This window comes from Mesocricetus auratus, unplaced genomic scaffold, assembly GCF_017639785.1.
Source record: "Mesocricetus auratus isolate SY011 unplaced genomic scaffold, BCM_Maur_2.0 Super-Scaffold_100018, whole genome shotgun sequence".
NCBI classification, from domain to species: domain Eukaryota; kingdom Metazoa; phylum Chordata; class Mammalia; order Rodentia; family Cricetidae; genus Mesocricetus; species Mesocricetus auratus.
Window position 1 is genome coordinate 46043957 of NW_024429199.1, and position 27203 is coordinate 46071159.

The following is a 27203-nucleotide window of genomic DNA, read 5'->3' on the forward strand; positions in this document are numbered from 1 at the left end:
CTTACTGTCTGCCTGCACAGGCCAGTGTGAACAGCAAACGGACTGCCCCATACAACGTACGTGGTTTCTTCCCTAATTCTGTGCCTTTGCTCTCTTGCCGGAGTGCCTCCCATCACCAACTCATATGCCTAAGCGCTAAGTAGCCTACAGAGCCCTGCTCCAGTGTTAATTTTTCTCTCTGCCTCTTTAGTTTCCTTTCCACTCCTTCCCCCAGCTCCACTCCTGTCTCCACCCTTCACTTTCTCCAGCAGAGTTGCAGCTCCTTACATCATTTAGAATACAATGTTCAAAAGAACTCTGTCCCCACAGTATCTAATGAGCTGGCTAGCACACAAGAAATGCGTCAAATATTTCCAAAAATCAATGTAATGAGGTGCGTAACTGCTCCCCTAACTGAAATGTGGGTAGATGCCATTTGGATGTGCTCACGTGCTGGGTCTTGTGTAAAAGTACCTAGTAGAGACACCTATCTGCAACCCCAACTAAGACTGTAATGCTATGATGCTTCCCATCCACCAGAAGAAGTTGTGAGTAAATTTCTGTATGTTTATCCAAGTGGCCCACTGCGATCTTTGTCTATGATCAGCAGTGTGTGTCTACGAGGTGGCCTGCTGGAAGGAAAGGCTACCTGGATGCTCCAACTTACAGAAACAATGCCAATCTGTACATGGAAGGGGCACCAGACAGTGGCCTCGTTAGGACACCTCTAATGAGCTGAGGTCACCTGGCTGACTGTACCAGCCAGGGCACATGCCCAGCTGTCTCAAGGAGCTGTGGCCAAGTGAGAGTGAGCATAGTGACTCCCAGCTCACAAAACTTGAATGCTAACACTCAAAAAGCTGGATATTCTCCTTAAATGACATCCAGTGGACAAAAATAAAATAAAATGACCAATTGTGAATAAGATGTGAGAATCATATCACAAAGCAAGAATCTGTTCTGAGAAGCGTTTTTAATTATCAAACACGCTTGAACGCATTACCCTTGCAATGATCTAATCATTTCAGGTTACATTGTTTTGAAATTGATAATAAACTGTAAAAAAATAATTGTTTTAATTTAAGAACAAATAAGCTTTTATGTTAGAAAATAGCGAAAAAGAGGTAAACTACTTGGGGCTATTATGATTACAAGATACCAAAGAAGAAATATGATTCAAGCCATCTTCACAAAGCTTGCTTAGTAACTCCATGACTTAAACATGGTGTCAGGCATGTCTGCTGAGGTTGCTCAGTGTTGTCACTCTGTGCTGTGGCATGTGAAGACCATCCGAATGCTAGCTCCCTCCCCATGTCATCCTGCTCCAGGCAGATTCCAAGACTCTGTGCTCACCTGTCAGGAAGGTCAAGTGCCAGTGCCTCCGTATTTCTAGAGAAATGCCTCTGTGACAACTGTGCGTGGCCAGAGGTTTCAGAACTGTGACCAAGGGAGAGGTCTCCTTAGCCAAGCAGCCTAAATTATGTCACCCACACATAAAGGTGACAAAAAATGAGGACGCTGTCTAAACTCTGTCCTTCGGCAGTTCCTGGTTACCCAGTTCTTCAGAGCCAGGAGTCCGCCTCTCCCAACAGACTGTGAAGGGAGACAGATCTGTGCCGCGGATGAGAAGTGGTCAGTCTGAGATTTAGGAATCCTCAGGCGCTGCAGCGAGCTCAGCCTGTACTCACCTATCTGAACACTGATTGAAAGTCTGAAGCCCACGTGGCACCTCGGCAGAGCTGTGACCTGAGACCCCCATTTTAGTGCTGGCTCATCACTCTCTGCCAGCGAGGCAAGGAGGACTTCCTCAGCTTTCCGAGGAGGAAAGTGGTGGGAGTCTCAGGGAGAGGCGATGAGTTGACTTCATGGAAAAGCGGCCACTCCCAGTCAGTTGGTCTATGGAGTCTGACAGTCTGTCATGTGTCACACACTCTGCCTTGTCTCCACCCACTTTCCTCACACTTAACCTGGTCACTTTGGCTCTGTCCTCACCTTCCATCTAAATGGAGCTACAATGTGAAGCCCCGTGCTGCCATGCGAGTCTGCTGAAAGGAGTAGTGTCCCATTGAAGGCACAGTGGTGTCTGTGCAAGGCAGAGGCTAGGTGACAACCTGGGAAATGCCGACCCTGTGCACTTGATCACCTTCCAGAACTAAAGATCCTCCAGGCCCACGGGCAAGCAGGATCCGTCTCCATCACTGTCCTTGCCTGCCTCGCATAAGCTGACGTCCACGCTCAGTACCGAGGCACACGGGGTCATTGCTGTAGGAGAATGACTTAGTGCGCTTGGAGCTTTCAGCAGATCATGTGACATGCATGCAGTAAATGTTGGCACCATCGTCCTCTGCCTTAATGTTAACATTTTTAAGTCATCCAGGATAAAGCCTCATGCAGGCAGTCAGCCATGACACCATTCCCAAGTGCATGCTGATTCAGCTGTGCCCTGCTAAAAGTTATACCATACTGTGAAAACAAAAAGTGTTCTCCAACGCCTTACCTAAAGAGACTCCACTTTACAGGTAGCATCTGACTTTGAGGGAAAGTGTCTTGGTCAATGTAACTTACTCCTTAAGAACAAATCACTGGTGCTCAGGACGCAGGAAGATTCTTCCTCCTTGGTGGACACATGAATAACACTGGTACCACCCACAAGGCACCATCTGTTAAGTAATATATTCCTAAAGATAAAGGTGTGCTGTGTGGTGTAATCAAAGTAAATGGGGACCATATGAGCTGATCACGTGAACATACTTAAACTGTATCTGGAAAACTGGGCCTGAAAACTACCAAGAACACCAGAGTAAGGAAAGAGTCTATTATCTTCAGCTGGACACCTAACGCAGGTGTGGTGATGGCCTCTCCAGATCTGTCACCTGACTGCCTAATGACTGCATCAGTGGAACCAACAGTCAGAGAATGCCCCATGGTCCCATAGGCTTCAGTTCAGCTTAATTCTCATGGCTGATGCAGCCTGCTCAAATGGTCGCCTGTCCAACTGCCTATTTGTCCATTCACCCGTATGCACCTACCACCTGTCTGTCCACCTCCATGTTCACCTGGCCCAGTCTTGCCCATTGCCTCTAAGACCTTGATGATCCTGCAGCTCAGTTCCGTAGCCTGACTAGGCTCCAAGGCCCAGTCAAAACTGCCCCCTCCCAGCTTGGTTCTGTAGCATCCTCTCCAGCATCCTCCAGCAGAGGTCTTCAGCTTACTCCCACACAGACTCCGTGCCTCCTGGCAGGGCCTCTGTGGAACTCCCTGGCTTTTGCAGCAGCCTCCTTTGGCCCATGCAGCCATTCTGCAAGCTATGCGTGCGTCTACCATGCGGTCTGAGAGTTAGTGCTGCTGCCAGTGAAACCAGTGTGCTTTGCGGATGTGTTAAAGTGTCCATAAAGTCTGACGGTGGAAAAACACAAGCATTTGTCTACGTTTCTGACATAGTGAGCTCACAACAGCACGCCTTGCAGACTGAGTGATAACCTTTCAATGACTATGTTTGCTAATATGAACATCGAAGAGTATGAGCCCCTCATTTGTGTATATTAATCCCTGTATTGTCTGCTCACATTCTTAGATCTTATTAATGGGGTTCTTTTACTGGATTATGACAAATACTTGAATATTAAAGATACTAACATTTATGGCATATGACTTCGTGTTTGGCTCTCATTCTGTTTGGTGTTTCTGACTTTAACCACAGACGAGCCACTGGAAATGTTCCTGTGTGTTCTTATTCCCTAGTAGCAAATCATATCTAATAGTAGGAAATGTTCTCACTTCACAAAATTCATAGCAATAATGGATTTTAGGCTATGAAAATTGTATGTGGGGCTTATAACCATCTAAGATGAATAAATTTTACCGCTTTGACTTCAAATTATTTTTTTCCTTATTCTTCAGCAATTTCTCTAATCTGTAAGCTCCACTGTGTTGATTATACTTGAAGGCAGTAAGCAGTACAATAGAAATCCAATTTCCTGAATAGAAAGGTTCTATAATGTCAGTAGACTCCTCGTGTTAGACCTTTCAAATCTTAAATCTTGAGTTCAAAGGCCTCACTTACAACTTGACAACAGCTCAGAGGAATAAACACACCTCTCTCCTTGTTCAGGCCCCAGAATCATGTTTCCTTTATATCTGTTAACATACTTTCTCAAAGGAGAAGAGCTCTGTTTCCTATTCCACCATCCCCAAAGCACAGTTCTTTAGTTCCATTGGGAAAGTAAGAGCAAAAGGACTTCCAACTTGATGTTATAAACCAATTCCTTAAGAACGAGGAACAAAAATACTAAAATGGAAATGGGCAGTATAAAAAATAAATCCCTTTTGGGGCTGGAATATGATGGTTCGTTCAGAGCTGTGTTGACAATGGCTTGGTTTGGACTGGGGTGATGGTAGCTTGAAAGCCAGAGTCTGAGCCCCAAGACCCACATGAAAAGTCCTGTGCTAACACAAGTAATCTCAGCACTGAGGAGGATGAGGTGGACAGATCTCTGAGGCTTGCTCATCAGACTCCTAACCTACTCAGTGAGTTCCAGACCAATAAGAGATAATGTCTCAAAGCATTGAGTGACCGACCACTCATGAGTAATGACACCCAAGGTTGACACACACTTTCACATATGTGCACATGCACCTGCATGCACACATGTACCAACATATATATATATATATATATATATATACATATACAAAAAGATAAAGAGAAAACTCCTCTTAATGGAATAATGAAATTAAGGATATTTTTATACAGCACCCCAGGTTTCTCTCACAGCTACTGTGAAGACATTTTCTTGCTTCCCAGGAAGGACACAGCATTCCCTTTCATGTTCTATTTGGAGTAACAGACCAGGCACCATGGTTGTCGTTGTCAGTAGCATTGCAATAATGTTTATCACAACTATGTTAATTCAGTAAAGATTGCAATTCAGTTATTTTCTAAAAGCTACGGTCCTTATTCTGTTGAGATGAGAAAGAGCATTAGTAACCCCTGAGTGACCGGGTGGCTATACACATGACCCCCATTGAAAAATTAAGGTACTGTGTGTGTATGTGTGTGTGTATGACCTATATGGCAAGTTTCTTCTCTGACATTGGGTGTAGATGGGCACATACAAGGCTACATTACTACAGTCTTTGGGATTGTACACCTAATGGAAAAACACTTAATGGAAATACACAGTCAGGAATCACTTCAGCCACCAAAGTTACCACCTTCAGACATACATCTCTTCAGGGACTGTCACCAGATTTCCCTGCCTTTGACATCAGAGTGTTTTTGTCATTGTATTTTTCTTTTAAAAAATCCACAAAATGGACAGTTATGCATGGCTCTGAGGGCTTTGTAGGATTATGATGGGAGGGAGAGAAGAATGGACAGAATAGACAGAAACCCAGCCTCTTGAGTATCTGGTTCTCTTTGGTTGTTACAGCGAGATGGGACCTCAGGTCCTCCATGGACGCACACCTACACTCGCATGCTTTTCACCAAACTGTGCTCAGGAAGAACATGTTCATGGTTATGAGACCAGCTAATCTATCTCACTGTGACCACAGTGTCTTAGTGCACTCTCTCCTACCCAGCTAGAGCAGGGCCCTTGCCCCAGGGAGGGGTCTGTGTTTTTCACTGCACCTCCCTGCCTGGAAATTCTGGCCTGAAGAGCATCTGTTGTCCCCTGGGTTTTGTCCTTGTGTCTAGGAGAGTTCTATGACCCTAAAACTAGGCTGAGCACCTCTGTGACAGGCTGCTCAGTAACCTTCTCTTGTCAAGAACGACCATCATCTTTATGGAGTGTGCTTACTATCTGTTGCCATACTAGACTGCAAACCCCAAGTGGACATTAGCATCTGTGTCTCAGTCATTTCAATACTCCCAGTTTCTAAAACTACACTCTTGGCAATCATTGATGAAGGAGTGTTAGTAATCTAAGATGTATAAAGTGCTTGGTTTAATGCCTGGCACAAAGAAGTACTTGGTACATGGTAGTTTGGACACTACCAGAAGCAGGCTCACTGCCGACTGTGGCACTCCACTCTGCCTCCTTCCCTCCAGCGCTCTAAAGCTATGCTCTCACTGTCTTGTCACCACAGCCTGCAGAGGAAATTACAGCATTCTATTTTTAGTTGTTTTTCAGAAGATTCAGCATGGCCTGCAAAGTGTGTAAAAGCTGTAATGACAGGCCATCATGCCACCAAATCCTGCAGTTATATTTAGGTGGGCTCCTAGAGTTAAGGCTGAGCACCTCAGTTCATTACATTCATGTTTTCTTTCAAACAAACCAGGAATGTCGCCTTGACTGGCCCAGAAGTTGTGGGGCTGCTCTGAGGTGTGCTCATTCTCCAACCCCCAGTGTTACTGGAGACGATAAAGCTGACCTCAACTTTATTTTTAAAAACTTGCCAGTGTTCCACAGGAAGTATTTGAAATCACTAAAGGGTGCTTTCAACCCTTGGACTTTACTCTGAGGATCTGGTTGAAGAAAAGCAGAGGGCGGCGTTAAGTTCTTTGAGCACGTGATTGGGTATGAACACGTGAAAATGGTAACTCAGGACCAGAGAAGAAAACATGAGGGAGGAGACCAGGACTCAGAGAAGGGAAGGCACAAATGAGTGCCTAGAACCAGAGGGAGAGGGCAAGGGGGAAGATTTAGGACTATGAGAGAGAAGGTAATTTGGTGACCCGGGACCAACCAGGAAAGAGAAGGTGATGATGGTGACCTGGGACCAATCAGGGGAGAGAAGGGGAGAAAGTCAACTGAGGACCAAAGAAACTTTGAGGACAGAAACACGGAGCCAGAAGAGGGAAGTGAGAACAGAGACCCAGGATCAGAGGGAAGAAGATGTGGTTGAAGATCTGGGATCAGAGTAGAGAAGGCAAGAGTGGGGATCAGGACCAGAGGAAGGTGGTGATAATGGAACAGAAGTCATAAACTCAAGGATTCTCCAACACAGAAACAGACAGTTTCCCAACATAGGGAATGTGGGAAGAAAACCTGGTTTTGACCTTGAGTAACAGGGAACCAGCCAGGTCACATCATAGAACAAAGAGAAAGTTCACAGAGGGAAATCTGTCTTTGATACGCACTGACTGAGATATGTTTACAATACCAGAGTTGTTGGAACTGTGACCTGGGACTCAAGGACAATGCGAGGACTCCTCCCAGGCATATTGGCCCTCTCTTTGATAGTTTGGCTGTTTTACCCCTTGCTTTGAGGTCATAGTGGATCCTCATCCATTAGGAGGTAGAACACCTTAGAGTCAGGAACCTTTGGCTTTTATCTTAGAGTGACTGGGGCTCCACATCCTGTCACCTCTCTGACCTTTTATAATAGATGCTTTGTGTGGCTCTCCATTTCAACCGTTTTAATGAAGTCATCTTAGAAAGCAAATGACCGGTCACTGTGAGTAAGGAAACCAGGGCCAAGAAAGTGTCAATGTGTGTTGACCAGGTTCACAGGTTAGCATCAACGACCTGATTCCTCATTGGAGCAAAGGGCACCTTTCAGCTCCTGCAGAGATGGATTCGCCAGGTAATTTACCTGCTATCTGCCCTTGCTCTGCAGTAGCTTGTTGCTTTGCCCTCAGAACTGTTCTTTTTTTTTTTTATTTTTTACGAGACAGGGTTTCTCTGTATTGTTTTGGAGGCTGTCGGTCCAGCCCAGCCTCGAACTCACAGAGATCCACCTGCCTCTGCCTCCCGAGTGCTGGGATTAAAGGCGTGCACCACCACCGCCCGGCCTCAGAACTGTTCTTAAAGCCTGTGTGTGCATTGCCTTGGTCTCACTTTGTTATGGTCGAGTCTTTGTAATGAAATTCTATATTCCCTCCCTGCCTTCTAAAGCATCCATGTACATTTTTATGTTCGCTTCTACCAAAAATAGTACCTGGGTTGGTAACCAATCTATAGTTACTCCACATGTACCCTAGCCAAGCTATATCTCCTAAAATAATAACTTGGAGAAGAGCAGGGAGTCAGGGCTGGGAAGATGGCCTAGTTGGTAAACTGCATGCCACCCAAGCATGAAGACTTGAGTTTGGATCCCTAGCCAGGCACATAAAAAGCTGGACATGACCATGTATGCCTATAACCCTATCAATGAGTAATTCCTGGGACTTGCTGGCCAGCCAGCCTGTGAGTGAACCTGCCTCAAAAAAGTAAAGTGGAAATCAAGTGACAAAGACACTTGTTGTTGGCCTCTGACCTGCACATGTACATAAACACATAGAAAAATGGGGATGGGAAATAACAGCAGGTTTCTTAGCTGAAAGAGATCATTGCACAAAAGCTTATCTACTGGTAGCCTCTGTCCAGTCATCCACACCACTGACACTAGGTGGTGTTTAATGCTCTACTCCATCTGTCTTTCTCTTCCCCCTCAGACCACCAGCCTCCTCCATAGATGGAAATGTGAAAAGTCGTCAGGCATGGTGGCACACGCCCTTAATCCTAGCTCTCAGGAGGCAGAGGCAGGTGGATCTCTGAGTTCCAGGCTAGCCTGGTCTACAGAGCAAGTTCCAAAACAGACAGGGCTACACAGAGAAACCCTGTCCCAAATAAAGAGAGGGGAGGAAGGAAAGGAAAGGAAAAAGTATTGTCAGAGTTGGTGAGGAGCCCACACAAGCTGGGAGGATGAACAGTAACCAAATAAGATGGGATTCTCAGCAGACCGATGCCCTAGACAGCTCCACCTGAACTTCATAGATTTCACACGCAATATTTTCTACTTGTTCATTTTTCTACCTCACAGATGCCTTGAACCTCCGAAACCGACAGGTCATCTGTGTCACGCTCAAAGTCCTCCAGCATCTAGTTGTGTCGGCGGAGATGGTAGGTGAAGCGCTGGTTCCCTACTACCGTCAGATCCTCCCGATCCTGAACATCTTTAAGAACATGAACGGTGAGTGATCCCCGGAGCCAAAATGTCTCTTAAGCCCTAAAATGGGGAAACCTGTTTGGGACAATCACCTTTCAGTTTGGAGCACTAATACGTGTTGCCCTACCCTTCTCCCATTGTCCCCCGCCTCCAGAAATGATCAAGTCAGCAATTTCTCCTCACACATATGCCCACTCACTCCTAAATACTTCTGTCCATTTCCAGTAATTAAAAGGTATAGTTTTCTTTAATAGTTCTTGAATTCATTAGAAGGTTTTGATCCTCTGTAAAACTTTATAGCCAACTATTTATAAATTGATTAAAGGTAGGTGTTTTAAACACTGTTCAGATGTGGTAGGGAGTTTGGAGCCTTTTAACATCTGATCTTTCATTTCAAGGAAAAAAACAGAAAAATAATATTTTCTACTGTTAGCTAATACTTAATAATTTGTCATTAACAATTGTCAATGACGTGGATGGTGAGTACTGATTAAAAGTAGATATGAGAGTCACCTGTCTCTTGAGAGATATTCCTCACTTAGCTTCAGGAACATAGATATACTCAGAGGAACGGTTACCCTGCTTAGACCTGTAGCAAATCTTTTGCGATCATTGGTAGGCCATGGCTATGGGTTTGCAGTCATTGGCAGGCTGTGGCTATGACTTTGCGATCAGATTGGCAGTCTGATTTCCCTGAAAGAACACAAGTCTCACTTTCTTCTTGTTGCTAACTTAGAAGTTCCATACTTCTCACATGCATGGAAGCAGTCAAAATTTGAAGCTACTTCCTGACAGCCATGTAAATAAGTTGGTAATTTGGTGGAATGCAGCATGAAAATCTTGCAACACAGTCTGCTCATTGTACACACAGGAAAACAATATCAAACAAAAAGCCAAGTGTTTGGCAGCCCCTGCCACAGACAAGCCTGGTATTTAGAGTCACCATCTTTGAATATAGTAACTGGCTGCTATTGAACCTGCACCATGTAGACACTACTCAGGACATTGTGGAATTCTCAGGAGCTCTTTAGCTGTCCTTTGATCACATGGCCTAACTATATGTTTGTGGTGTGCCTTAAGCCATCTGAAGAGGAGAAGGTTGTATTGACACTTCAGCAAAAGGAAATTAAAAACTGTGTTTTAGTCATTTAGCTTCATACTGTTCAACCAATTGTTTTGGTAATAGCATTCCTATTTATTAAAAAATACTTATGAACATTATTTATACCTAATTACTATTTTTACCATATGATAGCATCAAATATGTGTGTATTTGTAGAAATACCCGTGCATGTGGTTCGATTATGGCTCAAAGGGAAACATTAAGCTTCCTTGTATTCTCATAGTTAGACCCGAGCTCAACTTGAAGGAGCTCGGGGCCAGAAGCAGAAATCTGTCGTGGGAGATAGACTGGCTGTTCAAAAACCCTAGGTTAACATTTCCAAGCCTGAGTTTCACAAGTATTTTCCCAGTACTCTTCACACAAACCTACAAATTGCTCACTATCAATACTCCCATGGTTTTATTATGAAACTTGCCTCCCTGTAGCTTTTTTCCCTTATAGACATCTGTATCTGAATTTGAAGATGATGGAGATCAGGCCTGTCCACATATTTGTGTCTTGTTTAAGCATGGAGGAATAGATACATCCATGGTCTGATATGGTCTCGTCCTATGATAAAATCTGCAGCTTAGATCTAAGTACCATTTTGTGTCCTGTGTGAAGGAAAGCCTTGGTGAAGTCCAAGAGACAGCGAATTCTTGGGCGCCAAACTTGGGAGGCAGGACTGATTCATGCGCCACAGACAGTCCTCCTGGAGTTCTGGACTGTAAAGCAAAGCTGTTCTTTCCCTTCTGTTTCATAGGTAACGCTTCTCTTTATGTCCACAGCTAGCAAATGCCCATCTGCCTAGTAAGGGTAGAGGTCGCTTGTCTGTAGGACTATCCATTGGAGAGTTCACTATGAGCCGTTCATAGTTTATCTAAGCCACCATTAGTTTCGAGCACAGCCAACAATTTTGGAATATTTCCCAATGCATACATCAGAAATTCCATGTTCAAATTGCTTTTCCATCAAACATTTTTCTGACATTTAAGAGGGAAAATAATATCTTCTGCTTCATTTTCTCCTTCGGAGCCTGTTACCACAATGCCAGGGTGAAACACAGTATGTTCTGAGGGGCCTGTAATAAAATTGGATCATTATACCCTAACAATGGAATGCTCTTCTATAGTCCTGGAAGTGGCTCTGTAACCCAGATCCAGGTCTATGAGGAGCTCACTCCAGGACTTCCAGCTGTGTTAGTGTTTCCACTAGGAAAATGGTTTTTCTTAGCAGTAGTTTCTATTAAATATCTACTTCATGATTTTGGGTGTTGTACCCATGTCCACAGTGCCTTGATTCTTATTTTATACTGCACAGCATGTCATTACTTATTAAAAGTATCTCAGAGATTTTCAGTGATAGCATTGGGGGGAAAAGTCTTAAACTAGGTTCCATAGCATTTGAGGATAATTTCCCATTTCTATACCTCTGCTATTCTGTGCTTGTCTTTTATGCAAATCGATGTCTTGTTAAACTTAGATTCAGATATATTTCTTTCAAGTCCTACCACAAAATCCTTTTAAAGTGGGACCAGATATGAATGACAGAAAGAATGAAAGAAAGAATACGTCCTTTCAGATATGATGACCCCACTCTACTGTCTGGCCCCTTGAAGCACACAGTTTAGCCTAGCTCTCCCATCCGATCTCCTTTCCAGTGCCTTTGCTGTTTTAATGTTCAGTAACGTTTTCTGAAACAAACATTGGGGGATGAGCAGTCAGGGAGCCAGGCAAACCTGTTAGCAGTTGCCCACAGTGAGGAGACCGGGCTCCCAGCTTCAGGGGACCGTCGTTAAGAAAGCAGGCCATGGAGAAAACGGTGTAGCCGAGAGCATGGATTTGTGCCATGTCTGTCCTCTTGAGGTGTTCAATCTTTTTTTGTATTTTTTATTTAAATTAGAAACAACCTTGCTTCACTTGTCAATCCCAGCTCCCTCTCCCTCCCCTCCTTCCCCCACCAGCTCCCCCCAACTCCCACCCAATCCCCACTCCGTTCCCCAGGGAGGGTGAGGCCCTCCATGGGGGGATCTCCAGAGTTTGTCATTTCATCCAGGGCAGGGCCTAGGCCCTCCCCCAACAGTCCAGGCTGAGAGAGCATCCCTCATGGTGGGATGGGCACCGAAAGTCCATTTGTATGCCAGGGATGAATACTGACCTACTACCCAAGGTTCCATAGATTACATAGGCTTCCTCACTGACACCCATATTCAGGGGGTCTGGATCTGTCCTATGCTGGCCTCTCAGTCATCAGTCTGGGGTTCAAGAGCTACATAACATGTAGCAATGCTTTGTGAGCTGTCATCTAACAACCCACCTGTGTGGGGAAAAGTTCTCGGTGGATCCCGTAACTCTCCTCCCATTGGGTAGCCGCCACTGTGATCCCTCCATACTCTGTGAGTACGATGCAGGCTCCTGTTCTCACCCGCCATGCCAACATCTTTGCTTCACAAGAGCCATCTTATCTCTGATGACTGCACGTTAGCTGAGTTTCTGTGTAAGTGAAGGATAAATTGTTTTCAAGCCTGCCCTTCCCTTGCAAAATGTTTAAGGTTAAATGTGTGAATGGTGTTTGGGGTAATACCATCTTTTAAAAAGATAAGCCCATGTCACACAGAGGAAGAAAGTCTAGAACCAGATCTTTCATGGAATCTCCAAACTGATATCTGTGTTTAGGGCTCATTTCTCCAACTCAAGTGCTAACCAGGCCCAACCATGCTTAGATTTGTGATTAGACAGGATTGGGCATGTTCAGGGTAGCATTACCACTTACTGGAGCTCATTTCTCCGTATTTAAACAATAAGCTTCAGATGTCTAAACTATGTTTCTGTGTTTTAATCCTGTTTATCAAATGCAAAGGAAAAGAATGGGCAGTTGCACAACTACTCTGTGCCTCAGCTTCCTTAATTTAAACAGCGGGTTGATGAAAGAATTAAAAACATTTTCAAACCCACAGAGAACTCTTAAGCCGTTTGGTACCTGTGTCTTCTGGCTGGAATTAACGGTGCATTGTGACTAGTGCAGATTTGCATATGACTGAGGATTTGGTAAATGTTAGGTGTCTGCACCGCCTGCCTCAGAGGGTTGTGGGGGAAAACTATAGACATATGGTTTTATGTGTTCCTCCAAGGGTATTATGTATAATCCATTAGAATTAATGTATTTTGTAAGGTGATTCGATGCAAAATAAATTCAAGGAGTATTACATTTACTATATGCCAACAGCAGAAATATAATATGGAATGTCTTTTGTTGATGCTAATAATCCCTGTTAGGCAAACAAGCCAACATGGACAGGCTTTTATGTTCACTGTTCCCACACTAATGGCAGATTTAGCTCCTCCTTTAGACTCCTCAATTCATGTCAGAGGACTGAAGTATTTAATCATAGGCCAGACCAGGGGTAGCAAGAATTGCTTGTCTTGATGGACTGTTGAAACCCCAGCATCTTGCGGAAGAATGCGAGGGTTGAGGTCCCACATGGCTTCTGCAGTTGCAGCATCCCCGGAAGTCTTCCCCATCACAGTGTACACGTCACTCCTCATTTCACCTACAGTGACTGAATCGGCCTCACCTCACCACTGCCTTTGAATCGAGGTGCCAGCTCCCCATCCCACGATAGATAATGTTCTGGAAATAAGAGGTGTTGGTGACTGATATGCTTATTCAAGGGCTGCCCTCTTATGTTGGAGGGGATAGCCCCCTCACGGTCCTGTCTTTGGAGACATAGGGGTACAAAGAACTTTATAAAGAGGGGAAAGGTCTGCACTGAACAGCAGCCAAGAAGGTGACCTCATCCAAGGTACACATCCCCTTTTTCACCTCTGGCAGGAAAATTGCAATTGACCTCAGCCTGTATTTTCTTTAAAGAGACATAATCCTGTAATCCCAACACCTGGAAGACAGAGGCAGGTGAATCTCTGAGCTTGAGGCCAGTCTGGTCTACAGAGTGAGTTCCATGATGGCCAAGGCTACACAGAGAAACCTTGAGAGAGAGAGAGAGAGAGAGAGAGAGAGAGAGAGAGAGAGAGAGAGAGAGAGAGAGAGAGAGAGAGAGAGATTGCTTTTCAGTAAGTTAAACTTCGTTGCAGTCTGTGTGGGTGTACAGGACGAACAGATGAGATTGGTATAAACTCTGATGTTATGTGAAGGTTGCCAGAGATCCTGGGCTCTGGAACTCTAAAGACAGAGTGTTAAGAGGTTCACAATGTAATCATTAGGTGAGAGTTCCCAAGCTTGTAGAATGCAGGGCAAAAGTGGGAGGGTGGGGCACAGTCCTCACAAACCCTAGCACTGTTACAAATCCAGACTGATGGGAATACCAAACTGCAGTTAGATCTATGTCCCCATGTACTTCAATTTCCTCCAGACACATAGCCAGTTTGGCAGCTCACCTAAAACAGCTGCCACAGGAAAATGCCATCCCCTGCTCTGAAGCAGCAGTGACAGGCCACTGCTGAGGGAATGGGCCCAGGTGGCATGACGGGACTGAAGCAGTGTCCACTGTGCCCTGGGGATGGCCTACGTGCTTTGGCACAGTGCTTACTAGCCTTGAGTGACCATGCCAAAGTTCAGTCTCAAGGCCTTTGTGACATAAGTCTGTTTTTCCTCTAAGTCCAAAAGAAAGCATCACGTCTCCTCTGCCCACTCCCTGGTCCCCCTGGTACTGGTGGAGTGAGTTGTTCTCTGAGCTGAGCCACCCTCTCTGTAGAGATCCTATGTCTTTTTTCCTGTGGCCCTTAGACTTGCCACATATCCTGAGACGACCTGACTCTCTTTCTGATCGTCCTACTGAGTGTCTGCCGCCTGAGGTCAAGGGGTGAACCATCATACCCAGTGTGAGCCATGCTGGGGATCAAACCCAGGGCCTTGCGCATGCGGCATAACCACTCTGCCAACAGATCTACACCCCAGCCTTAGGCCCTGTTTCTTAACTCTGTCTCCTCACCAAAGCCCAGGCAGACGCGGAGAGTCAAAACCTGCTGTCTGCTTACCGCAAAGTACAAAGCCATGCTTGAGATATGCTTCATCCTCATCCTCCCTTTCAGAGCCACCCAGCCAAGGCCGGCCAACCGAGCACCTTGATTACACTTGATTCCCAGGCCTTGACCCATACCGCGTCCCTGCTAGCACATCCCGCACCGCTTTCCTTCCACCAGTTCAGCGAGGCCCCTTACGGCATGTCTGCAGAGATCTGCCGGAAGCTTCCATGTACTGGAAGACTGAAACAGGTGCTATCTTCTGTGGGTGCCACAGGAAGTCATACTTAACGTGGCTTTGACCTGAAAGAACCTTTGCGCCCCATTCAGCTCGTGAGCTGTGCTTTTCAAGTCACCCCCCTCATATCCTGCCTTCACCTCAGCCTCTCAGGTTGCTTGTGGCCTGTAGGCCCTTCAAGTAATCCTTGAACAGTCAAAAAACCCCAACACATGAAATCAAGCTTCCTCTTGGTCCCATGCACCGTTAGCCCTATGAGGGCCGGCGGGTCCTCCAGGACGTCTCACTCAGAGCCCCAGTGCTTTCTCTCCCGAGGAATTTCCATTGCCAACTCCCAGGAACCCACACTGGATGCTGGGGAGGGATTTAGTACCAGGTGGGATTCAGAGTGGAGCTCAGAGACTCCACCCTCATCAGGGCTGTGGGTGTGGCACACTGGACCCCTGTTGCCTGACCTGTGGTATAAATAGAGCCCCACCCATGCTTGGCTTGGCCCTGGAGGTCTAGCCCCATCCCTGCCCCCCACCACACACAACACACACTTCCTGTTTTGGTTTGTTTTCAGCTGAGCAAGATCCTGAAGGAAGGATTTTGCACTTAGGCTGAAATCAGCTTCCCATTTTTATTGTCTTCCTTTTAAAATGCTGTATTTTTTCACTAAACCAGAATGGAATACAATTATCTCATCACAAGCTTAACCATCAGGGAAGGTGGAATTAAAAAACGGAAGGGCATCTTTCCCTAAGAGGAGCAGGAAGCGTACTGAGATTCCCTTCCTTGCCTGCTTCCTGAGTTATAGTTCCGTGGATAACTTGAATTAATGTACAGATGACAAAGGGAAAACCACGGTGGTGTCACAGTGACCAGGCTCCAGCCCCAGCCCCTCAAGGTCAATTTCTTCTTATTCCCCACTTCTTTTTTTTGTTTGTTTGTTTTTTATTTTTTTTATTTTAACAATTATTTAATTTTAAATAGCTTGTTTTACATGTCAATCCTAGTTCCCTCTCCCTCCCCTCCTCCCGCACCCCCCCACCACCCCGATCCTCCCCCCACTTCTTAAATACATTACTTTCCTGTCAGATCCTGGTGAATCTATTTATGTCCATCTTGAGGTGGCCATACAACAAAAATGACCTCTCCTACTCAGGGACCTTTCACTTAAATTTTTACAAACCAATTCTAGGCATGCCTCTTCTGCCCCTACAACTTACCTTAAAATCCACTCCTTGAATCTTTAAGGTCTCTTTATCACTAACTGGAAAGGTATTTAATGATACAATATTAACTTTTTTTGTTTTTTGGAAAACAAGAATGTAATTGGGTCATTATCACTCAGTGACTCTATTTTAAGGTTTGTTTTGACCTGAAGGCAAGTTGGGTGTTTATTTATAAACACAAAGGATCAAGGAGAGTTTGTAGTTGTCCTAACAAAAATACTTCAATGCTGGATTTTTTTGTGTGTGTTTGTATATTATAAACATAACATATAACCACTTCTCCAAATGGTTTAGATGTCATTCTGTTTAGGAACACTGAAACTGTGCTGTCTTTTCCAAGTTTCTTGATGGATGTAGACTAATGATATTAAAAAAAAACTGTTTGATAGGCTCAGAGAGTTGTTAGGGTCAGAGCTTGGGTACTGGAGCCCTAAGAGGCTGTGTTCAGCCACCTTATCCTCCGTAGGACAAATTTGGGAGAGTAAACTCCCAATTTGATGAGAGCCTTGTGGGGAGGCTGCCTCTCTTCCATGCTTTTCCTTAGCAAGTGAAATTGTCAAGAAATGCAGGGGGGGGGGTCAAGTTGACCTCAACTGGAAGAAAGGGGAATTCTTATTAATAAGGATTCACTATGTATAATATTTGCTAAATAACTAACCCATATATATGTTGTATTTATAAATCCAGCCAAAGAGTGTTTGAGGCCATTAGTCCCAAAGCTACCACCCAGCTGAACGAGAGCTCACGGGATGTGTAGTGTGTGGCCAAGAAGAAAGAGATGCTTAGTGCATGCCTAGTCCTCGGAGTCCTACTCTAATCTAATGATCTAATTAGGTAACCCTGCTGTGATCTAATAGATCCATGAACTCAGCTAGCAATAAACCAGAAACCAGGAACCTGGGCCACCTGCTATTACTGCTGACTGTGAACCCTGCGGAGGCAGAGAACGCTGTCTGTTTTCACATTTATCACTGGCCCCTGGCAGTTCCTGGTAGAGGTCAGTAAGTGTTTGCCAAATGGAGGGATGGATGTATAGTGCACTCATTTTCTCTTGCTCATGTTTCAAACCGCTGTGCAGGTAACGACTCAAGGCAAGGTCTGGGATCAGAAACCCAGAAGGCTCAGCCGGGTGACATTAGAATATCATGAGGCTCAAACCAAGGTGTTAGCAGCCCGTGTTCCTTTTGGAGATGTGGGGTCTCCCAGCCTCTTCCCTGTTGCAGGGGGAAATCGGTGTGGACAGCTGTAAGACAGAAGCCCATTTACTTCTTTCCAGCAAGAGGTCACCCCAAGTTCCACTCTGCTCATGTCCCCTGTCTCACCATGACCTTCTCAGCTTCGAAGCCAGTCATGGTAGCTCACTTCCTTCTGACCTCTGCCCTCCCCTCCTACCCCATCCTGGCTGATCCCTGCTTTTAAGGACTCCTGGGATCACCCTGGGTCTGCTCAGGAGCTGAGGGTAACCCCTTCCCACACCACGTAAGGTCATCTGAGCCAGCTGCTACCTCTTCATGTCTTTTCCTGTCGTTGTGACAAAATACCCCACACAGCATGGAGAGGGGAGGGTTTGCTTTGGCCCCTGGTCCGAGGACACCGGCCTTAATAGCAGAGAGCTTAGGGCAGCTGGTCACAGTGCATCCAGTCAGGAAGCAGGGAGGTCAGTGTTACTCTCAGCTTCCTTTCTCCTTTCCATTCAATCTAGGACCCTGACCCATGGAACTGTGCTATCCCTTTTTAGGGTGGGTCCCGGAGGCTTGTCTCTTAGGGAACCTAGACCCTATTAACCATCACAAGAACCTTAATTCTATCTACGATGCCCTTCCATGGTCAGGATTGGATTGGTGCTCTAATACAGAGAGATGAGAATTGGGACAGAGGGGCCACATTTAGAAGTGAGTTTTCCAGATGTAGCCATTAAACCTTGATGCCTGCTCATTGTGACCAGAAATGTGAAGTCCATATTTAAGAGGGTACAGAATTAACTCCAAGTGAAGACAGTATAACCCTGGACTGAGAACAGCATCCCTCCAAGAAGCCAGAAGCTGTACACGGCCTGCAGTGCACGTGCAAAGTCCCTTGCTACTGGAGTTGAACCACATTGTCTAATAAGTGCATGATATTTTTTATAGTGAAAGTGAAAAGCAATAGGTTCAATGCCTTTCCAAAGGTTAGCCTAGAATGGGACAGTGCCCTCTCTGGCTGGGTTACCAATGCTGTTTCTCACTGCTGCACAGTCCTCCATACAGGAGAATTTCAACATTTCCTGTAATCACACAGGACAGAATGAGGATAGGGTGTCAGTTCTAAATTTTTATCCCCCTCCCTTCTATGTGATCACATTGAGAGCTGCATCCAAATGATTCACCACGTTAATGGCAGAAAGGTCAAAGCCAACACCTAAAACATTAGCATCCCAACAGGACACTCTGGGGACTCTATCTCTGGAATGCCAATCAGTAAGCTTCTTTGATGTGCAGCAGAGAAAGGAAGTTTCGCTGGTCCTCTGTAGCTGCCATTGTGTATAGGCGGAGCTTCTGTACCATCTGGTCTGGGAGTCATTTGGCCCCAGATAAACACACTGACACTTAGATTAATTATAAACTGCTTGACTGATGGCTCAGGCTTCTTATTGGCTAGCGCTCTCTTAATTACCAACCCATTTTTATTAATCTAAGTATTTCCACGTGGTCTTATCTTACTGGAGAATGTTCCAGCGTGTTACTCTTTCAGCGGCTACATGGTATCTCCATCTCCAAGTCTCTCTGCCTTTCTCCCCAGACCTCTCCTCCTCTGGCAGCCCCGCCTATACTTCCTGACTGGCTACTGCCCAATCAGTGTTTTAGTGATCAATCAGTAAGAGAAGCTTGCATACGGAAGGACACCCCCGTCAATTATGTGCCACTTGATCAAAGCTGTGCACTACAAGGGACATTATCAGTTTCTGTGGTGATGCACAAAGATAGACTGGAAAAATGGTCTCAACACCCAAAAGTGGCATCAAGTGTGCACAGTTCAAACACCAAAAGGGAAGCTTCTGGGATGACTCAGTGTGTAAGAGCACTCGCTGTTTGGCACCCACAGAAGAAGCTGGGCATGGCCTCCCATGGCACAGAGGATGGAAACAGGAGGAGTGTTGGGGTTTCCTGGCCACTAGTCACGCTCCAGTTTTAGTGAGATGATGGTGAATAATGATAGAACAAGACACAAGACACCTGAAGTTCTCTGGTCTCTGCACCCAAAACTACACATGCTTGTATACTTCTCTCTCTCTCTCTCTCTCTCTCTCTCTCTCTCTCTCTCTCTCTCTCTCTCTCTCACACACACACACACACACACACACACACACACACACACACACAACCAAACAATGCTCTGCTAAAAGGCATGGAGCCATTTAAAACTAAGATTTTTTTTAATCCCAGACAAATTCCTTCTCATAATTATGGATAAAATTGGTGCTAATTGTAAACTAGGTGTTCCTAGAAAAAAATGTCTCTTCCTAGTAGACATTTGGAAAATCTACTTAAAAGAATTGTTTACCCCACGTTATGAAGTCTAAGATGTAACAAAGTGTTCGGATACTTCATCTTTTATGTATCACTGAGAAAGCAAAGTGTGTGATGAATTAAACCATGTAACACAGTCTTCATTTAGAAAGGCAAAGGCAGGAGAATGCTGTGAGCTTAAGACTGCCCTAGGGTAGAGTTATAAGTTTGAAACTGGGACCCTAAATAAATGACAAAACTTTAGTTCTCTCCTACAAATTAGAACAATTGATGAGACTGTGATAGTGATATCAGGTGAAGTACAGTAAAGTACACATCATAAAAGTATTATATCTGTAAACGAAGCAAAACAACTCAGTGCTCACATCTTGTCAAGAGTGTGTGCTTTATGTGTAGCTTATACCTAACCATTTTAAACTCACAATTTAATCAAGATTCATTGCCTGGTGAAATGGATCACTTTTTATTGGTTATTGATGTTTTCATGTTTACTTCCAAATTACTAAGTAGAGAAATTTAAAACAACTATATAATTTAACTGGACAGTTTTAATAGGAAATGGAATAAAATTGAACCTGACTCCTATACACAGTTTGTTTGGTAAAACGTTTTGTTTCTAAGCACCGTTCCTAATGAAAAGCCTGTTTGTTTTAGGAGGGAGGGTTCAGTGTCTTTATCCTGACTGATATTCCCCCAACAGGCTTCTCGAGTACAAGAGTACAACAGACATGTAGTTTAAAGTTGCCTCTATCATTTGCTCTTCACAATCAATATTTTGAGATAAGTACAGTTGTAGTTTATACAGAAACCCTGCTCTTCTGGTCCTGGCAATAACTCATAGAACGAGCATCTTTATATTATCTGGGAAGTCACTGCAGACAGCATCTTTCTGTGTTCATCACCACATGTCAGAGAACTGGCTCCCTGATCCTGTTTCTGAAAGCCAGCCCCCCATCCTCAGAACTTTTCACCCACTTCTAAGAGTTCTCTATAGTCCTATTAAATGTCTCTTAATTTCCCACATTTTAGGAAGTAAGAACAATCCATTCCAGATAAAACAAGCCCAGAGTAATAATCAGTTATAAGTGAATTTTATATTGATATAACTATCTCTAAATAAATAATTTCTATGACTAACACATAATGTCCCAAGCATGCCTGTTAAAGCGTAGTTTCACAGTGCAAGAACTTCCATTATAAAGACCTGTGAGATACAATTTAACACATTTTAAAACTTAACACTATTCGATTGCAGTGGGAAGATAAATTCTAATTACTACTTAATTTCTTGGTTGAGAATCTCCAGCATACATAATACAAAATTGACTCCAAATTTATGCGATTAATATTAGCACTTAGCCATTCCTTTAGAAAATGCAATGACTCAATTTATTTAGCTCACAAAAGGGCTCAACCAAATAAAAAGTGCTTAAAGTTTGGAAAGTTTAAAAAGTGGCCATTAATATAGTCAAGTAGTCTGCCATTAGTGTGCTGAGACCAACTGGTTCAATAAGGAGACATTGTGAAAATGGTGACTTCTACAGACAGTAAGTGTTAGGCCAGGAATTTAAAAAAAAAAAAAGAAATGAAAGAAGTGTGTTACTGAGACCACAGTGTGTGACAGAAACCTACAATATGTACACAGATCAGTTAAGGACACCCAGAAAGCTCTCCTAGGTATCAGTGGAGCCTTAGTGTTGCTTCTTGTTGTCCTGATAAAATACCCAAGCAAAAACAACTTAGGGAGGAAAGGCTTGTTTTGAATTTAAGTTTGTTTTACTTTCATTTTGCTGTGATAAAATACCACAACCAAGGTAGCTTATTTTTAAAAAGCCTTTAATTGGGCCTACAGGTCTGCCTCCTTGGGGGTTGGAGTCCATGATGTGGGAGCAAAGGCATGGCATCAAGAACAGCTGAGGGTTCATATCTCAAACCACGAACAGGAGGCAGAGAGCACACTGGGAATGCCATGAGTCTCTCAAAACCTTAAAGCCCGTCCCCAGTGGCACACCTCCTCTAACAAGGCCACACCCCCTAATCCTCCCCAAACAGTTCCACCAACTGGGGACCAAGTCTTCAAGCTGTGAGCCCATGGGGTTATTCTCATTCAAGCTACCACAGAATTCCAAGTTGTTGTCCATCATAAGTGGGAAGTTACAGCAACAGAAGCTTGAGGAACCGGTCACATTCTGTCCTCAGTCAGAAGACAGCAGCAGATTGGAGCATGCCTGTACTCAGCTTTCTCTAGTGGTACACAATCCAGGATCTCCTTCTTAGGGGATGGTTCCACCCAGAGTAGGCGGGTCTTCCCACCTCAGCTAGTGTAATCTAGATAATCCCTCATAAGCATCCTCAAAGACTCTTTCAGGTTATTCTAGATCCTGTCACATTGGCAGTTAAAACTAGCATTGCATACAGGTTTTTTCTTTTAATTGATCATTTCTCTCCTAAACTTTGTTTTCCAATAATGTGAATCCAGAGGAATTGTTCTACCAACCATACTTACTGGGTAGATAGTCCTACATTTTAAATTCTTAAAGAGATTATTGATTTGCTAATTTGCCTCAGGGTGGTTCTTGTTGTTCTTAACAATGGTGAACATTCATTGTGACTTCTCTACACTAGATTCTGGGGTTAGCTCTTTTCATGAATCATCTCATTTAATCCTTAAACCCAGGAGAGAGAAAGCATTCTTCATCCAATTTAACAGATGAGCAAATGAATTCAGGAAGATTAAGTAATTTGCACATTGACAATGGTTCATAAAAGGGCTCTGATGGCATTATTCAAATGGAGAGAGAAATAAACAGTGATAACTTCCATGGTTTTTTCCCATTTCACGAACACCCAGCCTCTCCAGTGCACCTAATTAGGTGTCTCATTACTGTAGATTAGACAATTGTTCGGATAAACTGACTTCACTCTTGCAGTATTTAAGCCAGCCATGTCCAACTGATAGCACTCCTAGACTTGCAGCTTTCCACAGTTGCTGTTTTAGTCCTCATTGTTCTTTTTATAAGCTTAAGATGATTTAGGACAATTATAAGAAAGGCACTTTAGAGAGAAGAGTGGACAAGGCTTAACCAGTGAAAGCCAAGATATGAACCAACTGGAGGGGATCAGTTGCTCACAGTGATCAGGGGGATAAAGGGGATAAAGGGATGGGTGTCTGGGAGGGGCTGGGGGAAGACTCGGTGGGTAAGAATGTTTGCTGCGTGAGTGAGCAAGACGACCTGAGTTACATCCCTAGCACACACAGAAAAGGTGAGTGTGGCCCTGTGCATGCCTGTAACTCTTACACTGCTGGCCGGGTGGAGACAGGAGGATTATTGGAGCTTGCTGGCCACCAGCTTAGCTCCAGGTTCAGTGAGACACTCTGTCTGGGGGTAACGTGGTAGAGGGTGAAACCTTGGATGCCTCCTCTGCCTTCTCCACGAGCACACATGGACACGTGCATCCCCTATAGCGTACGTACATCAAACACACACCTACATAAGAAAAGGAAAAAATAGCATTCAATATCATTAACCATGACCTAGCTTTTAATATATCATGTGTGGTATTGAGCATAGATTAAAAAAAAAGAAAGGAAAGAAAAGAAACCTAGACCCCGATTGAGCATTTAGGCAGCAGTATGAGTTTTTCACTTGCTCTAGAATAGACAAGAGCTCTTCTAATGAGTACAACACAGTTCGCATAACATGCATAGATGCATAGAGTTTCGCCGAGTTGATAACCCTGACCCCTAAATGCCCTTGAACATCGAGATGTGGGCACCCTTACTGCAATGTCCCTGAGCCCAAAGCTGCTCCTGAGCAGCAATCCGCCCTTGGTGTAAAAAGATAATTTTGCTGACAGTGTCCATTTCTGTCAGGAAGTCTTCATCATCAGCCAGACTCAACTCGAGGTGATTGAGGGCAACTGCAAGAGCTCACTTGGGAGGTGGGACTAAAGGAAAAGGTTAGAGCAAACAAGAACACAAGTTTAGGTTTACCCTCTTTGTTTGTTTGTCTTGGGAAGATGAATTACTAATAAAGGTCAAGAAGGGGGAGTTCAGTATAAATTCATTACGTCACAGGAAGCCTTCACACCAGCTCGGTCTTATGAAGGCCTGGTTCAAGCACCTGCAGTTGTCCTGAGATGATGTTTACAATGCCCGCGTCATGCTCTCAAGAGAGCATTTCACCACCTTCCTTATTTTCTGGCTCTTAGGTTCCCTTTAATTCCTCATTTTAAATGCTCCTAAGCAGAGGGATGATGCAAATGTCCTGCTTAGGGCTAAGCTCTAAAGCATCACTCATTCTCAGCCCCTCCATCAGTCACCAGTCTCTGCGTTACTGCAGGTCCCTGCAAAAAGAAGCTTCTCTGCTTAGGGCTGAGAACAGCATCTGTCTCTGGGTCTAAACACACATATTTGAAGGACAATGTCATTTTAGCTAAACGACCATAGTCAGCTCCTGTCTGGGGCCTAAGACCTCCTCAGCCAAGGCTTGGGGCTGAGTTTATAGTACCGGGTGTGCACTTCAGCCTCTGCAGCCAGCCTCAAGTTGAAGCAGAGCTGTTGGTTACCTCCACGAGCATGGTGCCACTACTGTACCCAGGAGCACATCTTGCCTGACAGGTTGGTATTATCATTTGTAGGGTTCACAGCTGAATAAAGCCAGCCCCCCACCCCCACCCCGGAGCCTGAATATCCTCTTTCAGTGCTATGAAAGCCACAGGGAGAAACCTTCCTGTTCAATTCCAGCTTGATTTCTAGTATCTTCCCAAAAAGCTATCTTGTCTTTGAGTCATGGTTTCTTACTGAACTTGATACCCATTGGCTAGGCTGGTGGGTCAGTGAACTCAGGGAGTCACATATAGCACATTCGTATACACACACAACACACACTTACACACATGCACACACACACCCACAGGAGATACAGATGCAGTAAACCATGTCTGGGCTTTTGTTTAATTGTTGTTTGTGTATGTGTGTGTGTGTGTCTGTGTGTGTGTGTGTGTGTGTGTGTGTGTGTGTGTGTGTGTGTGTGTGTGTACTAGGATCCGAACTCATATCCTCATATTTGTAGGGCAGGCATTTCGTCCGTTGATCCATCTCCACATTACCTCTAGCTGCTATTTTTTGTGTCCTGGATATGTTGGAACCCTGCTTACCTCAAGATGTATAAATATTAATAGTTGTTGGTAGCCCCCTTTTTTCTGAGTTTTGGGCTCAATAATATTGTCTGAGGCCAAAGCTGTCCATACAAATTAAGTAAATGTAGGTCCCCTGTCTCCATGGGATGGTACGTTAGATCACTGCTATGGCCTGAAAGCAAAATATCACCTTGACAGAGCACTGTCAACATGTCCCTGGGCGTGCTGACATCTTGATTATTTCCTCTCCTTTTCTGAGTATCATTTTACTGGACAGGGAATAGCCCCGCTGACTGGATTCAGTGTCATGTTTCATAATGCCAAAGAAAATCTAGGATTATTTGTAAGAGTTCTTTACCAGCCAACTTTTAAGAAGCATCCAATGGGGTAATCTTTCAATATTTCCTTTCCCTTGCCCCTCAGAATTCAATCACTTCCCAGCCTTAATGCTTTTTCACTTACACCTTTATTTCCAGCTCCTCCCCGCACACCACCACCATCTGTCCCTGCTCCACTCCAGAAGTTCAGATGCTTTCTGGCCCACCTCCTCTATGACAGTCAGTCCCTTCTTGTCCCCCAGCAACAGAAATCACAGCTGCTGGCCCAGCTCTAGTAGGAGAAACCTCCAGCCCCTCCAGGAATATGTAGTCGCCACTCTAAGGATTTGCAGAATGAAAAAACTGTAGTGTTTTGTGGCTTTCTGCTCTTCCATTTTAAAAGTCGAAAATCTTTATTGTTGCATGATGTTTGAGTTTTAACTTTCAATGATTTGAAAGTTTAGATCCTATGTACAAACGACACCATAGTAGTTAGTCGAAATGGCCAACCTACATACTGGCTGGACTTTGAAAGGTAAACACAGTGGTATTTCTGGCTTTTGAAACTTTCTTCTCTTGGCTAACAATTTGCATCATATTTTTCCTCTGGGTTTGGTGGAGCCCATTTGTGAGAAACTGCCTGGAGAGGGGAACAGGAATTTGCCTCTTGCACAGTGGAACTTGAAGACTGGGCCCCACATACAAAGTCAAATACATGACAGGATGCCTAGAAAGAAATGAAGCATGAGGTGGCAGGTCACCCTCACAGCAGAGCATCGCCGTGGAGATTTCAGGCTTAGAGAGGGTATGCTGTTGGGGACTGTGGGAAGGCACATTTATGGAAAGCATTGCAGAGGAGTGGAAAAAAACAACAACAAAACACCCTTTTAATATCCAACTAAGAAAGGAGAAGGGAGAGTTCAATCACGTGATTGAAGCCTTCAAGGCCATCTTGCAGGAGCCCGGAAGAGAATTGGCCCCAGGTGTTTGCTGCAGATAGACCTGGCCCCTCCTCCTGGCACAGATGCCACAGAGAAAGCTTTCCTTCCTTCCTTCCTTCCTTCCTTCCTTCCTTCCTTCCTTCCTTCCTTCCTTCTTTTTTCCCTCTGTTTCACTGAGCACCAAGCACTGTGCTAAGTATCAAGTATAGATCTCTGAACTGAACAAACACTTGATCATACACGACGCTTCTCCGTTCACAGTGTCCATGACGACAGTGTTGGTGATGATGAGCGATCATTTATATTGCACCCCATTTCTACCCAAGGAAGCCTTGAGCTGGGCAGAAGAACACTGCTGGACATGCACTGATCTCACCTGAGACACTGTTGTCTTTACCACTGGCTCCTTCTTTGCAAAAATCCCAGGACACAAAGTTCACAGGCAGACAGGGCTGGGGCCTGTAAAACCTTAGGCTTACATGCATTCCTCATGAGAGCTCGTGAGCTACTGAGGCAGCCCTGGTGAGTCCGCTGGTGAACCGACCCTTGGATGTGTTGCATGGCCAGGACAATGACTTCAGAGGACCAGGCCACAGTCTTCTGAAAGGTCACGCGCAGGAGGCCAGGAGAACGGAGCTCAGTCTTACTAATCCACTTCCATGCCTTACAGGACCATAAGCCAGTCATTCAGTCTTTCTGGTTGTGTATTCCTCCAGCCAGCAAGCAGCAAGGGTAACTATCCCCACATCTTCAAATACGTAGCAAGCAGCAAGGGTAACTATCCCCACATCTTCAAATACGTAGCAAGCAGCAAGGGTAACTATCCCCACATCTTCAAATACATAGCAAGCAGCAAGGGTAACTATCCCCACATCTTCAAATACGTAGCAAGCAGCAAGGGTAACTAT

At 44.7% G+C, this 27203-nt stretch overlaps 1 protein-coding gene across 1 annotated transcript in view; it reads left to right on the forward strand.

Moving 5' to 3' along the window:
• Positions 1-27203, forward strand: part of Pacrg (parkin coregulated) — a 414782-nt gene that overhangs the window by 230779 nt on the left and 156800 nt on the right. Inside the window, exon 4 of the mRNA XM_040758179.1 lies at positions 8728-8877. Coding sequence (XP_040614113.1) covers positions 8728-8877 — 150 coding nt within the window. The remainder of the gene's footprint in view (positions 1-8727; positions 8878-27203) is intronic.